Below are 16,725 nucleotides of genomic sequence, written 5' to 3' on the forward strand. Positions count from 1 at the left end.
GAGGATGTTAGAATTGCCCTCAGCACTCTGGGTTAGTCAGGACTCCACTTCTGTTAGCTATTCAACGATCTCTGCTGGAAGTGCATTTTGGTGGCGCCCAGGATCGGGCTCCGCCGTGACACTCACACAAGTGGGACAGCCTTGCCGACTTGCAAGACTCACACATGAATGATGGCCACTTGAATGAGACGCTGCAGTGGAATCAGATGCAGCAAACAGTCCACTCCTTCAGAAGAGGGGGAGGAAAGAAAATTGGCAGAAAAATTTGGTGAAGAAAAGGGAGAAGACAAATAAGCAAATATCTTGGAAGTAAATTTTAAATTACGTTTTTACTGGAGGTGGATGGTGCTGCATATTGGTGCCACTAAGTGCAAGTTCAAACCTGTGATTCCTCATTTAGCAAGTGCTATGCTATAATTGTGTTGGTTGTGTGGATCGAGAGCAGGTCTTTCCCCAAAGGGAAGATCAGCAGTGGTTCACCCTGGGCTATTCTTACACATCTCCCAAACACGTACCACCACTAGGCTGGATGTTCTCAATGTACTTTTTGGCATCCTCAACCTGAATACGAGTGGCTGAAACCAGGTGATCGTTCCAGAAACGAATATTGTGGTTGAAGTCAATGATGGTGAATTGGTCCTCAGGACGGAGATCGGCCAGGATCGTTGCCATGGCTTCAACGGTCTAATTTGGAGAATGAAAAATATTGATTGGTTGAAGTGGAGCTTGCTTATCACTGGATTCAAATTTCCAGAATGATGGGTGATTTTTAACAGTTGTTAGAAAGTCACAGTTTTGAGTTAGTTGTCCAGTTTATTTCCACATACATGCAAAAGTTTAGCTATTCACGAACACAAAAAACAAGCGATCTTGGAATATTGTCAAAAGCTTGCGTTTTCCTGCAAAAAAGTTGTATTTTCTGAGGGCCCTTTCTCTGGCTGAAGTTTTGTGTAGAGCCAGTGCTTATCAGAAAATCATTGGCACTTGTGCTAATGATCATTTATTGAATCAATCGAATGGAGAATTTCTGGATGTGTGCTGGCTGTGTGCACCACTTTGTCCGTCACGTGAGAGATCCTAAATTTTACCCTAAAATGTGTCCTTCAAATTTAGGGATTTAATGTCTCTGGTAACATAGAATTCTCTTTATGTGCTATTTTAATGTTGTCACTAAGCTCTTTAATTAAGCTAATGGTTGTATTAAAATAGTGCAAAGAGGATTATTACACAAATGTGTTCTCAGTGAGCTACCAGAGGAAGATAAGGAAAGCAGGATCGTAGAAGCTGATGAAGTGGAAAGCCAGATGACCGGATTCAACTGCGATTGGATGCCGATGTCAAAATGCGATTGTTCTGAATGCAGGCAACTTAGAAAAACAAATTACTTTTTTATTTCTGTTTTGCTTTTTCTTGAGAATTGGAATGTCATTCCAACACTTCCTGACCAACTTCAATCACAATGAAAGTCAGTGCACTTTGAACTGAAACGATACTCACGACCGCAGCTAGCTCCTTTTAACTTAAATCCCAAAGTGCTTTATAGAGAAGTGGGCACCAAGCAGTAATAACCGAGATAGGAGAGGTATCTGAATATTTAGTCGCAGAAAGAGATTTTAAGTAGGCCTTTGAAAACATTGAAATCATTAGCAAAATGAAACAGTTTAGGAATGGGCTTCTGATGGTCAAAAGTGGTGCCACTAAAGGATGAAGGATTAATGATTGTGACATCAATAGTTTGTTGCAAAGATCTATTAGCAAAAACCTACAGTCGATTCTTAGGAAATTTTGCAGCCAGTATGTAGCAGATTTGTTCATACACAACATGTGCATGTAGGATAATCTTCTATTATCACTATGAATTCTCTACTTAAGGAGCAAATTTGAATGGATTGTTTAACAATGTTTTAAACTACTTTTGAAGGAACATCTATTTAACAGGAATTAATTGCAATCATTGAGTTCTCTGTTTATTTTCCTTAAGTTTTTGTACTTTGGACTGGCTCCAATATTCTTTTATGGCTCAGTTGTTGTCTCGTTGTTAAGTGACTAACATTACTGAATTGTAAAACAAAAACAAAAACAGAATTACCTGGAAAAACTCAGCAGGTCTGGCAGCATCGGCAGCATCTCCGCCGATGCTGCCAGACCTGCTGAGTTTTTCCAGGTAATTCTGTTTTTGTTTTTGTTTTGGATTTCCAGCATCCGCAGTTTTTTTGTTTTTATTACTGAATTGTAGCTTTTTTCTTGTCTATACTCTCCTATATGTTAAAGTATTCACTTTTTGCTGTCACATGACACTAACTGTAAATAAGATACTCCAGCACCATGCGATACCCTGTTTAAATATTTTACATAAATAAACAAACATCTGGACTGGGAACTCTGAATTACACTGCAAATTGAATATGCAGCCTCACCAATGCCCTGAATAACTGAAGCAAACTGTAAAAAAGATTGACAGTGTTACCTGGAAATTGCTTTGCAAGAAATTATATTGACTGCTATTCTTGTGTTTAAACCTGTACTGCTGGGGAGGAAGGGATGGAGGATTCAAATTTCTGTAAGTTAGGAACATGTGAGTAGATCCCTATTATAATTAACACAAAATTGATGTGTCAGGCATGGACATTTAGTATCACCCTTGCCTCTGAGTTATAAGGTTATGGGTTCAAGTCCCACTCAAAGATCTGAACGCAAAAATCAAGGCTGACATGGCAGTGCAGTACTGAGGGAGTGCTGCACAGTCGGAGGTGCCGTCTTTTGGATGAGCCATCAAATTGAGGACAAGTCTGCCCTCTTAGGTGAGTGTAAAAGACCCGTGGCACTATTTCAAAGAAGCTCAGGGAAGTTTCCCAGGTGGCCTGGACAATATGTACCCCTCCAATAGCATCACTAAAACATTATGATTTTAAATGAATAGAAGCTAAAGTAGATACAACAAAATGGAAATGCTGAAGCTGGTGCTCCCTATTACTAGACAAACATACAAAATAGGAGCAGAAGTTGGCCATTCGGCCCCTGAAACCTGCTCCGCCATTCAATAAGTTTGTGGCTGCTCTGTGTGTTTTGAGTTTCACATTCCCATCTACCTCCGATAAGCTTTGATTTCCTTGCTTAACAAGAATGTATCTGCCTCTGCCGGAGTGACCCTGCTTCCACTGCCTTCTGGGGCAGAGAATTCCAAAGTCGCACAACCCTCTGAGGGAAAAAAATTCTCTTCATCCCTGTCCCATAAGGGTGACCTCTAATTTTAAAACAGTGCCCCCTGGTTCTGCCCCCTCCCTGATGTGTGGCAGTGTCTGCAGCTCAGCCTCCAGCTCAATGACTCTGAGCTGAAGTTCCTCAAGCCACAAACACCTACTGCAGATGTGTTTGCCCTGGATCACAATCTTATCCAGGAGCTCCCACATGCTGCAGCCTTGACACATCACCTGTCCTGCCTTCCTTATTGTGTTTTAAATAATTACTTCATTATATTATTTACTTATTTATGTTGCTTTTTAAATATATTTTATTAACTTTTCCACCAATTTGTGTACTATTTTAAGCCTTAGGGATTGAATACGATTTACCCGCTTACTAGATACTCACCAAACAGTTAGCTTCTTTCCTTGTAGTAGAGCAAGAACCAATTCCTAGAGGGTGGGAAAGTTAGAAAAAGGAAAGGAACAACTCCTCCCCCTTTCACTGAACTCCACCACTCACCAAACTCCAAGTCTGCATTCAGTTTCCTCAGCTGTACTCCGTTTACATCCACTATAAAGTAGTGTTGTTTGCTAACTTTTTATGAAGGGTCACAATCTTCCCCAAAGTAGTAGCATGTTAGCAATAATCCAACACGCTGTACTACAGAATGGAATATGGGTCATGAAGCAAATGTGATGTGGGTGCCTGCTCAGAATTCCTCACTTGGCGGAACTCCTAATTTCAACTGTACCAGCCTTTGCTGTTGGTTGTGGACATTGGGGTAGCCCTTCCTCTCTCAGTGCTTTATCAATTTGGAGAGCAAGAGAACAAGAGGAGAGAACAAAACAAAGCAATGCGCTCATGAAAACCCAAAGAGACACACCGTAGAATTCGGAATCTCCTACCTGTTGAAAATGTATTGAGGGCCACTTCCTTCAAGGAAGCATGCAGAAATAAACAGTGTAATAACCTAGGGTATGCAGATAGTTGAAAATAAAAGAGAACCACAGAAGCCAGTGAACATGTTGGCCAATGTAATCACCGGTCATGGATTCAAGTTGAACACAAAAGAAACAAAAGAGATGCTATACAGTAACTCAGGATCAACAGGAAACAATGTACAAATGTATATAGTTAAAGCTCATAGTGTCAGTAGATTCTGCTGTTTGGGATCCATGTGTCACCACGTACATGATTTCAGAAGAAAATTAGGCCGACCCTAGCAACAAAGGCAACTGGGAAAGAAGAGGCCTCGATATGTTGAGTTGCATTAGAGTACTGGTTTGTTGCATGGAGCTTGCTGCAGCAATGCAGATCAGGCTGAGACACTCAAGCTCCATGGCAGCAACAATGGAGGGGAACTAATTGTGTTAAAACGTTCAAATCGGCCCCATCCTGTATACATGATATTCAGCGAGACACCACCATCTGAAAAATTCAGGCCATTGAAATTTTATCAGCCTTTGAGATAGTGGGTTACAGAAAAGGATGGAAGGACCTGCTGCATCATTTCCGAACTTTCAAGATACCTTAATCCTGAAGCAATATTACTGAAGCAAAAATGTTTACCTGCTTCATTTTAATTCCCCACATTGAGCCACTGACATCAATGACAAAGACGATGTTTTTGGGAAGTGGTGGGAGATTACTTGGAGCAAAGAAGTGAGCAAAATAACCATTGGAAATCTACAGTGAGAGAGAAAGAAGATTAGTAATGCTTCAGTACAAAATAGATATTCCCCAAAAGGTGAAAATAAATCAGTAAAGTGCAAGGGATGTGGTCTAAAGATCAAGCAAGAACCTGAATATTTCCACCATTGAGCTCCCGTTTCACATCATATCTCACAACAATGCTTCCATCAATGGCAGAGTCTGAACAATTTGGGCATTTCCGCTGCTGGTCCAAAGTTGGCTTGAAGGAAACGTGAGCCTAAAAATACAAAATGGAATTGTGAGTGCCTCAACTCCAAGTAATGGCATTCGAAGGAATCTAGCATTTGTCTCTGGGTTGTAGTTTGGGAGATATTGTGGTAGTGACTGTTTCTCCTTCACCCAGCATATCTGATAATGTCACTACACAGTGGCCTGTTGCTTCTGATACTTTGATGGGTTTTGCAAAATGTTAAAATAAAAGCAGTGATTGACACTATATCATATTCTGGAGGTAGCTCAGCGGACAACCTTGTTACTCTGCTGGAACTGGAGTTGCTAGGTACAATAGCTCTTCAGTTGGTTATGTGGGTTGAAGGCATCTGGATTATGAGGGGTATCTGGACACAGCATGGCTGACTTTAACTGCAACCACCTGGCACAAACCGAGAGATATTGGCCTGAAATTGGTGCCAGATTATTTACTATCCCATTTATGTTGACTCTCCAGCCACTTCTATCTTGGTAGTGGTGTTTATATGGATGACCTGACACTTTTAGAGTGCAAATTGGGATTCCTTGAATTAGATAGGACCCCAGATAGCAATTTTATCATAGAAATGGGCCAAGTGCATGCTGCAAAAACACTCAGGCCCACTTGTGCTTCTTCTCCAGATTGCTTTTCCCTCTTAAAGACCAGGAGCGTCCATATAGGAATGGGTTGTTTTTCCTGTGTTCCCCAACCTGTGAGTTGCATCAGAGTACTGGTCTGTCGCATGGAACTTGCTACAGCAATGCAGATCAGGCTGAGACACTCAAGCTTCATGGCAGCAACAATGGATGGGCAGTAATTGTGTTAAAACATTCAAATTGGCCCCATCCTGTATACATAAAATAACTGCATGGCATAAGGTTCAAGCAAACTGTGCTTTATCAAGGTTTTTTTTTAAATCAAAATTTGTAGTCAAGAAGAATCCTTCTCATGCTTCCATTCTTCCAAGGAAACATGCAGAAAGTCTGAAATAAAAAGTTTAATAACAGATGAATCCATAATGAAAGCTGCGCTGAAAAAATACAAATACATTGGGCTTGATCTCTAATGTAATGATGGAAATTTGCATCATATTTAAATATTTCCTGAATATCATATCCTTTTTTTTTCTTATAATGGGTTTGTAATTATTTCCCCAAGAAACAATACGCTAATAAAATTAGTAAGAGACAAGGTTAGGAGAACTAACAACTTTAAGAGATGATTATGCATTGGTTAGAAAAGTAAACTATTCAAAGCTATTCAATCCAACTGGCAAAAGTAAATTAGAATAGAGAATTAATTTATTTAAACATTTAAATTTACCACATGTGTGAATCAGGTGTTTAGGTCTGAAGGTATAGCTCCTGGCAGCTGTCAGAGTGAGTACCCATATCCAGCTGTAGTATAAGAAAGATCTCTTAAAGGGGTACATCAAATTAAAAATTTTAAGTACATGTAAGCTAGTGGAGTAATGTATTGTCTGAGCAGATCCTGGGCCAAATACCAGCAAAGAGGGTTCTGTCATTGAAGTCACTCATAAAACCAGGTGTGACTCTATTTTAAGATTCAGGGTACAATACTAGTATTTTGCACACAGAGTGTTATCTTAAGCACTGGTGTGTAACAGAGAATGACAGACTGATAGTCCAGCTGGTCTTATCACATGAGCCAGTACAATGACAACCCCAGTTTGTAGAGCTGAGCTGGTACTCAGTGCAGAAGCATCTTAGATCTCATGAATTATAATTGGGGTTTGAAGACATCACTTTTTTTCAATGCAAAAGCAGAATGCTGAAAATGCAATGCACATTACTTATCATACAAGAGAGAAACATTTCACTTGGGCCCTTTATGAGAAATGGTTTGGATGGAGGGTTACATGTAAAGCAGTCAGATGCTGATTGACCCTCCAGGCATTTCTCCATTTTTTGTTTTACGTTTAAGAGTTCTGGCATTTACAAGTTCCATTCTTAAAAAAATCTCTAGTGCTTCGAATACACCTGTAAGGCAGTGTGCAGTGAGCAACTGAAGAAGTGATGGTGTAGAGCCAGTTACTTTGATAAATGGAAGACCAGTGTTATTATATAGGATTCTGATGGGCTAGAAATGATAGTTTAGGCCTTTGGGTAGAATATTCCAAACAATTACAGTACTGCTTTCTGATCTCGGCTATTTGATATTCAGGATGCATCCATCAGAATAGTTTTCTTAGAAAATCCCATTCGAAGCTGTAACTCATGTTTACCTTGTTCTCTCCTTTCGTTATATGGATCAGCCCATCAAACTGTGCTCCAAGCATGTTAGGTGCTTCAATGTGGCTGATCCCTTGTGGCTCAAATATATAGACATCAACCTAAGGGAAAAATAGATTGTGTTTTTAAAAGATTGATGAATTGATTATATAAATCACCTTTTCATTTATTTTTTTCTCTCCTGAAGGCGATGACTTTTGCTGAATGTAAACATATTCACGTTGTCTAACTATGAACAGCATCACAATGAAATCCCTGACATGATGTCCGTACAAATGCAGTTCTAGCATAGCATAAGGAGCAGCAGCAGGAAACCTAACCAATGTTTCCTTTCTAGTCCAGCGATGTTGAGCCAGTTACAATGTCCCCAGTGGTGCTTGACCTGAGCACAGATTAGAGGCAAATCTGTGACCTGCCTCGTCAGGATATCATAATGCGTTACATTTACCACGGAACTGTTGGGAGTCACAATATTTATGTATTTATTTTAGTGAATCTCCTGTTGTCCCCAGATTAGTCTAGGATTTGGAACAAGGTTGAAATGCTTAGCTGCTAACCTGCCCTTCCTTTAATAGACAACTGCAATAAATTGGAAAATCCAGGCATTTGCAGTCACGTAGGCCGGAATTCTCCCACTCTGGGACTGAGTCTGGTGGCGGAAGCGGGAAGCCGGCGTAACTTACACTGGAGAGCGAGGCGGGTGAACACGTCGAATTGTGCGCCATTCACCTGGTTAATTATACAGCTGCGAGGATCATATCACATAGCATGGCAGGGCAGGCTGGAAGTCGCTCATCCTGCCATCATGTCCAGGCGCCATATTTCAAAGGCACCCACAGCCTTCTGCAATAGAGAATTCCACAGGTTCACCACCCCCTGAGTGAAGAAATTTCTCCACATCTCAGTTCTAAATGGCTTACTCCGTATCTTGAGATTGTGACCCCTTGATCTAGACCCTCCAGCCAGAGGAAACATCATCCCTGCATCCAGTCTGTCCAGCCCTGTCAGAATTTTAAATGTTTCAATGAAATCCCCTCTCATTCTCCTAAACTCCAGTGAATACAGGCCTAGCCAACGCAATCTCTCCTCATATGGCAATCCTGCCATCCCAGGAATCAGTCGGGTGAACCTTCGCTGCGCTCCCTCTATGGCAAGTATATCCTTTCTTAGGTAAGGAGACCAAAACTGCACATAATACTCCAGCTGTGATCTCACCAATGCCCTACACAGCTGCAGTAAGTCATCCATGCTCCTGTACTCAAATCCTCTTACAATGAGGGCCAACATTCCATTTGCCTTCCTAACTGTTTTGTTGCACCTGCATGTTTGCTTTCAGCGATTGGTGTCCAAGAACACCCAGGTCCCTTTGCACATCAACATTTCCAATTTCCAATTACCGCATCCATTAACTCGTTATGAAAGTCAGGGGAACAAGGTTCCGACCTCATTGCCCAACGTCAGGAAACTGTGTTTGAGTTTTGCCATGTCTTCCGCCCCTTCCCGCCATGATTCCTGCTGCTGGTGGGAGGGGACGATTCCGCCCATAGATACTGCTGAGTCAATGACAGACAGCGCTGGCTGAACAGTTTCTCAGGCCCAGTAATTTGGGGGAGGTCCAGGGTCAGACAGCAAATCTTTTCCCCTCATTGTCTTGGAGCTGGGAAGGTAGATGAGGAATCTCTGCCCTATTCTAATCTTCAATTGTCTACATCTTTTCCCTTGCCTCCGAGTCTGATGTCTGCCTGAAGACAGTTTTCAGTGCCATGTAATTTATATGTTGACTCCAGCTGTGAGCACAATTGTTGAATGCTGTATAAAGTATGCATTCCATTCAAAGCCAGCTTCAAACTTGGATTGGGACTGAGAAATATGTAATGAACTCGGGGTGGGCCAAACCAACGGTAAACAGTGAAGCTCACTGGCTGACTCTTTCCACACAAGTGAACACAATCATGGAATTTGACTCTCTAATACTTAAAACACTTCCAACTGCACTTTGTAATGAAAATAGCATTTAACTTATTGAGTCATGGTAAATCAGAGATCCTGATAACATACTGTATGCTACATTGAATAGAACAGTATATCTTCCTTGTCAAATTGCCTTTACACAGCACCTTTAACAGATGTGTAATCAGAGAGTGAGATTGAGTGACATTTAACGCACTCAAAGCCATATCCACTTGAACAGAGTTAAAATAGATGTTGAGCCAAAAGAAGAAGGTACTAGGAAGGATGAACAAAAGCTTGGCCAAAGAGGTTAGCTTTAAGAAAGATGTTAGAAGGAGGAAGGAGAGGGGGAACAAACTCCAGGTTGTAGAATACTTGCCATCCAGTGAGAGTGAAACCGTTTGACTGCACAGTACTGCATGAAAGACTATCAAATGTACCTGGAGTTGTTTCACTAAGTTGCCCGGGTGGAGTATAATAGTCTGTTCGTATAGACCCAGTCGTCGTTGTAACAATTCTTGGCAGTAAAGTTCGAAGCTGACTTTGCTGCCTCCAGGGACATTCACTTCAGCTTTAAAGCTTTCCATCTCATGGGCAGATGTCCTAAACATGGAAAGCATCAATAAATTATTGAACAGATGTTTTCTTTGATGGCTGAGTATCTTATTGGGCAACTAACAATAGACACAAGAAAGAAGAGTCATTTTGTGGCTGGGTTTGGAGACCATTTATCTATTGGCATGTTCCAATAAGTAGAGTGTGTAGTACAGATAAAACACATAAACATCAAAGAATCATTACCTAATAATCCCAGCAGCTTTCCCTTGGGCTCGTGCTTGTGCATAAAGATTTCTGGCTACACTTTTTTCATGCACAGATCCAACAAATGTTATATCATTCACAGTCCTGTGTGAGAGATGGAAAGAATATTAATTAATTCTGCTGCAATAATGATAGCAATCAACATCCTGGGGGGTTACCATTGACCAGAAACTGAACTGGACTAGCCATATAAATACTGTGGCTACAAGAGCAGGTCAGAGATCTGGAATCCTGTGGCGAGTAACTCACCTAATGGCTCCCTAAAGCCTGTCCACCATCTACAAGGCACAAGTCAGGAGTGTGATGGAATACTCCCCACTTGCCTGAATAAGTGCAGCTCCAACAACACTCAAGAAGCTTGACACCGTCCAGGACAAAGCAGCCCACTTGATTTGCACCCTATCTACAGACTGACGCACAGTGGCAGCAGTGTGTACCATCTACAAGATGCACTTCAGGAACTCACCAAGCCTCCTTAGACTGCTACCATCTCAAAGGACAAGGGCAGCAGACACATTGGAATACCATCACCTGGCAGTTCCCCTCCAAATCACTCGCCATTCTGACTTGGAAATATAATGCCATACCTTCACTGTTGCTGGATCAAAATCCTGGAACTCCCTCCCTAACAGCACTGTGGGTGTACCTATACCATATGGGCAGCAGCAGTTCAAGAAGGCAGCTCACCACCACCTTCTCAAGGGCAATTAGGGATGGGCAATAAATGCTGGCCTAGTCAGTGGTCCCCACATTCCATGAATGAATAAAAAAAAATGATGCAGGTTTCTTATGGACTTTATTATCTAACATACTGCTATCATTTTTCCTGTGTCAAAGTTACCTTGAACTGTGCAGAATCCCCAGCCAAGAGGATAGGCTAGAGACTCATTTCCAGGCCTGTGCCAGCAATGCTCTTTAGTTGTTTACTGAAATGTACATAACTCATGTCCAGATTTCTTCTTCTCCATTTTTTTCCTCCCTCTCGTGAAGGGTCAGACTTCCAGCTCAAGTCTGGGTCCTTGGTTACCAGGTGCCATCCAATAATTTGCCGAAGTGACTTGTGCAAGAATCCAAAGTGATTGCAGGCGAGTTATTTAACGTTGGAGGACATCGCAACCAAACGGAATCCTCTCTCCAGCCTGTTCTCATCACAATCACTGCATAATGACCAAGGCCAGGATTTTATGGTCCCGCCAATGATGGTCATCATTGCTGGACTTTCGTAAGCTCCCCAAATTTTTCTGTCCTGCCTCTGATGATGCCCACCACTGGCGGAACTGGAAAATCCCACCACAACAATGCGAACCCTGGCTATTTTCCCTCTTTTTATCCCAGGGGTTTGGAGGTTAATCACGGGGCTCCTATAGATTAAATCTGGGGCTTAATGGTCTGCATGATGTGAGAGAGGAGGTATCTGGTACACTAGAAGAACTTACAATCAAGAGGAAGGAGGTGTTGGAAAGGCTATCTTTACTCAAAAATAGATAAAGGTACCAGGAACGGATGAGATGCATCCAAGGGTACTGAGGGAAGTGGGAGTGGAAATTGCAGAGGCACTTGTGATAATTTTCCAGTCTTCTTTAGACACAGGGGAGGTGCCAGAGGACTGGAGAACTGCAAATGTTACACCCTTGTTCAAAAAGGGGCGCAAGGATAAAGCCAGCAACTACAGACCAGTCAGTTTGACCTCAGTGGTAGGGAAACTCCTGGAAACTATTTTATGGGATTAAATCAATAATCACTTAGACAAGTGCAGGATAATTAAGGAAAGCCAGCATGGATTCATCAAGGGAAAATCATGTTTAACTAATTTGTTGGAGTTTTTTGAGGAGGTAACAGAGAAAGTTCTTAACGAAAATGCTGTTGATGTGGGTGTATATGGATTTTCGAAAGGCATTTGATACAATATCACACAACAGACTTGTGAGCAAAATTCTAGGTCATGGAATAGAAGTGAAAGTAGGCAGTTGGATAAGAAATTGGCTGAGTGACAGGAAACAGAGAGTAGTGATAAATGGTTGTTTTTCAGATTGGAGGAAGGTTTGTAGTGGAGTTCCTCAGGGGTCAGTGTTAGGATCCTTGCTCTTTCTGATTTATATTAATGACATAGACTGTGGTGTGCAGGTCATGATTTCAAAATTTGCAGATGATACGAAGATTGGAAATATTGCCAACTGTGATGAGGATAGTCTTGAACTTCAAAAGGACATAGACATGTTTGTGGATTGGGCAGACAAATGGCAGATGAAGTTCAATGCAGTGAAGTGTGAGGTGATTCATTTTGGCACGAAAAACATGGTGAGACAATATAAAATAAAGAGAGGGCCTCTAAAGAAGGTGCAGGAATAGAGGGACCTCAGTGTATAATGGTCATTGAAGATGGCAGGGCATATTGAGATACCAGTTAATAAAGCATTTTGTATCTTAGGCTTTATTAATAAGGACATTGAATACAAGAGTAAGAAGGTCATGTTAATCTTGTAGAAGACATTGTTAAGCCTCATCTGGAGTTCTACGTCCAGTTCTGGGCGCTATACTTGAGGAAGGATGTGAAAGCATTGGAGAGAGTTCGGAGGAGATTCACAAGAATGATTCCTGGGATGAAGAACTGTAGCTGTGAGGATATTTGAGAGAGGTTGGGTCTGTTGAGAGGTTGGGAATCCAACAGGGCCTCAGTGAAAAACACTGGGAACGGGACAAGTACTGTTAAAAAGACAAGCCTTAATGCTTTGTGCCTTAACGCGAGGAGCATTTGCAATAAAGCGGATGAATTAACCGCGCAAATAGATGTAACCAGGTATGATATAATAGGGATTACGGGCATATGGCTGTAGGGTAACCAGGGATGGGAACTGAACATCCAGGGGCATTCAGTATTTAGGAAGGACAGACAAAAAGGAAAAGGCGGCAGATTTGCTATGCTGGTTAAAGAGGAAATTAATGCAATAGTGAGGAAAGATATTAGCTCCGACAATGTGGAATCTGTATGGGTAGAGCTGAGAAACACTAAGGGGCAAAAAACGTTAGTGGGGGTTGTATATAGACCCCCAAGGGGTTGTATGCAGACCCCCAAACTGTAGCAGTGATTTTGGGAATGGCATTAAACAGGAAATTAGAGACGCATGCAATAAAGGAACATCTGTAATTATGGGTAACTTTAATCTACATATAGATTGAGCAAATTAAGTTAGTAACAGTACCAAAGAGGAAGAATTCCTGGAGTGGATACGGGATGGTTTTCTGGACCAATACGTTGAAGAACCAACAAGAGAACAGGCCATCCTCGACTGGGTATTGTGTAATGAGAAAGGAATAATTGGCAATCTAGTTGTGCCTTGCGGGTGAACAACTATAATATGATAGAATTCTTCATCAAGATGGAGAGTAACGTAGTTGATTCTGAGACTAGGATCCTGTATCTTAACAAAGGAAACTACGATGGTATGAGGCACAAGTTGGCTATGATGGATTGGGAAATGTCATTTAAAGGGATGCCGGTGGATAGGCAATGGCAAACATTCAAAGAGCACATTGGTGAACTGCAACAATTGTTTATTCCTGTCTGGTGCAAAAGTAAAACAGGAATGGTGGCCAAACCATGGCTTACAAGGGAAATTAGAGATAATATTAGATCCAAAGAAGAGGCATACAAATTGGTTAAAAAAAACAACAGACCTGAGGATTGGGAGCAGTTTAGAATTCAGCAAAGGAGGACCAAGGGATTGATTAAGAAGGAAAATAAAGTACGAGAGTAAGCTTGCGGGGAACATAAAAACTGACTTTAAAAGTTACTATAGGTATCTGAAGAGAAAAAGATTGGTGAAGAGAAATGTAGGTCCCTTACAGTCAGAAACAGGGGAATTTATAATGGGGAACAAAGAAATGGCTGACCAACTAAATACATACTTTGGTTCTGTCTTCACAAAGGAGGACACAAATAACATTCCAGAAATGTTGGGAAACATAGGGTTTAGTGAGAGGGAGGAACTGAAAGAAATCAGTATTAGTAGGGAAATGGTGTTGAGGAAATTGATGGGATTGAAGGCCGATAAATCCCCAGGGCCTGATAACCTACATCCCAGAGTACTTAAGGAAGTGGCCCTAGAAATAATGGATGCATTGGTGGTCATCTTCCGAGATTCTATAGACTCTGTGACAGTTCCTACAGATTGGAGGGTAGCTAATGTAACCCCACTATTTAAAAAGGGAGGTAGAGAGAAAACAGGGAATTATAGACCAGTCAGCCTGACGTCAGTAGTGGGGAAAATTCTAGAGTCCATTATAAAAGATTTAATAGCTGAGCACGTGGAAAACAGTGGCAGAATCTGACAGATTCAGCATGGATTTACACAAGGGAAATCATGCTTGACAAATCTACTGGAATTTTTCGAGGATGTAACTAGTAGAGTTGATGAGGGGGAGCCAGTGGATGTGGTTTATTTGGGCTTTCGACAAAGTCCCACATAAGAGATTAGCGTGTAAAATTAAAGCTCATGGGATTGGGAATAGTGTATTGAGATGGTTAGAAAACTGGTTGGCAGACAGGAAACAAAGAGTAGGAATAAATGGGTATTTTTCCGAATGGCAGGCAGTGACTAATGGGGTACCGCAGGGATTGGTGCTGGGACCCCAGCTATTCACAATATATATTAATGATTTAGATGAGGGAACTAAATGTAATATCTCTAAACTTGCAGATGACACAAAGCTGGGTGGGAGGGTGAGCTGTGAGGAGGATGCAGAGGTGCTTCTGTGTGATTTGGACAAGCTGAATGAGTGGGCAAATGCATGGCAGATGCAGTATAACGTGGATAAATGTGAGGTTATCCACTTTGGTAGCAAAAACAGGAAGGCAGCTTATTATCTGAATGGCTATAAATTGAGAGAGGGAAATATGCAATGAGACCTAGTTGTCCTCGTACACCAGTCGTTGAAGGTAAGTATGCAGGTTCAGCAGGCAGTAAAGAGGGCAAATGGTATGTTGGCCTTCATATCCAGAGGATTCGAGTACAGGAACAGGGATGTCTTGCTGCAATTATACAGGGCCTTGGTGAGACCACACCTGGAATATTGTGTGCAGTTTTGGTCTCCTTATCTGAGGAAGGATGTTCTTGCTATAGAGGGAGTGCAGCAAAGGTTTACCAGACTGATTCCTGGGATGGCGGGGCTGACATATGAGGAGCGGTTGAGTCAGTTAGGATTATATTCGCTGGAGTTCGGAAGAATGAAGGAGGATCTCATTGGAACCTATAAAATTCTAACAGGACTAGACAGGGTAGATGCAGGAAGGATGTTCCTGATGGTGGGGGAGTCCAGAACCAGGGGTCACAGTCTGAGAATATGGGGTAGACCATTTAGGACTGAGATGAGGAGAAATTTCTTCACCCAGAGAGCGGTGAGCCTGTGAAATTCGCTACCACAGAAAGTAGTTGAGGCCAAAACATTGTATGTTTTCAAGAAGGAGTTAGATATAGCTTTTAGGGTGAAAGGGATCAAAGGATATGGGGAGAAAGCGGGAGCAGGCTATTGAGTTGGATGATCAGCCATGATCATAATGAATGGTGGAGCAGGCTCGAAGGGCCGAATGGTCTACTCCTGCTCCTAGTTTCTATGTTTTCTATGTTTTTTCTATGTTCTTCTATATTTTCCTCGGAGAAAAGAAGGCTGAGAGGAGACTTGATAGAGGTATTCAAGATCCTGAGGGGTATGGACAGGGTAAATAGTGAGAAACTGTTCCCATTCAAGAGAACATCAAGAACTAGAGGGCACAGATTCAAAATAATTGGCGAAAGGAATAAATGTGATGTGAAGAAAAAGATTTTCACCCAGAGGGTGGTTAGAGTCTGGAACAAACTTCCTGAAAGGGAGATGGAAGCAGGTTTGATCAAGGTATTCAAAAGGCAATTGGATTGCTACCTGAAAAAAGAGAGAATATGCAAGGTTACAGGGATATGGCAGGGGAGTAGGACTAGGTGGAATGCTCTTTCAGAGAGCCAGTGCAGGCTCGATGGGCCAAATGGTCACCTTCTGCTCTATACATACTGTGGGGATATTGTGGGATATTGTGATGACTTTGAAAGAAAGAAAGAAAGCCTTGTGTTTCTATAGCACCTTTCATGACTACAGGATGTTCTGAAGCATTTGACAGCCAGTGAAGTACTTTTGAAGTGTAGTCATTGTGGTAATGTAGAAAATACAGCAGCCAATTTGCACACAGCAAGGTCCCACAAACAGCAATGTGATAATGGCCAGTTAATATTTTTAGCGATGTTGCTTGAAAGCGGAATATTGACCAGGACACCCTGACTCTTTTTCCAAATAGTGCCATGGGACCCTATATGTTCCCTTGAAAGGCCAGACTGGGCCTCAGTTTAATGTTTCATCCGAAAGTCTACAGCAACACTTCATTTATCACCAGAGAAATGACCCTCTTTTTTTCCTATCTCTTCCTGTGGGAAATGCTTGGTTAGTGCTTAGCATTACTCTCTAACAGCTTGGTAAAATTGAGCATTCATGGGATGGGGAAGCGAGGATGCTAGTCTACATATAGCGTAAATAGCTTAAACCAAATTGGTTTGTGCATGGGTAGTTTGACCTGATATGCAGTTGTTC

At 41.7% G+C, this 16,725-nt stretch overlaps 1 protein-coding gene across 1 annotated transcript in view; it reads right to left on the reverse strand.

Moving 5' to 3' along the window:
* Nucleotides 1-16,725, reverse strand: part of itih2 (inter-alpha-trypsin inhibitor heavy chain 2) — a 65,345-nt gene that overhangs the window by 36,940 nt on the left and 11,680 nt on the right. The window contains exons 5-10 of the mRNA XM_041203140.1: nt 10,093-10,197; nt 9,732-9,894; nt 7,335-7,442; nt 4,988-5,116; nt 4,756-4,872; nt 516-684 (exon numbers count right to left, since the gene is read on the reverse strand). Of these exons, the coding sequence (XP_041059074.1) occupies nt 516-684; nt 4,756-4,872; nt 4,988-5,116; nt 7,335-7,442; nt 9,732-9,894; nt 10,093-10,197 (791 nt within the window). The remainder of the gene's footprint in view (nt 1-515; nt 685-4,755; nt 4,873-4,987; nt 5,117-7,334; nt 7,443-9,731; nt 9,895-10,092; nt 10,198-16,725) is intronic.

This window comes from Carcharodon carcharias, chromosome 13 (assembly GCF_017639515.1).
Source record: "Carcharodon carcharias isolate sCarCar2 chromosome 13, sCarCar2.pri, whole genome shotgun sequence".
In the NCBI taxonomy this organism is placed as follows: Eukaryota; Metazoa; Chordata; class Chondrichthyes; order Lamniformes; family Lamnidae; genus Carcharodon; species Carcharodon carcharias.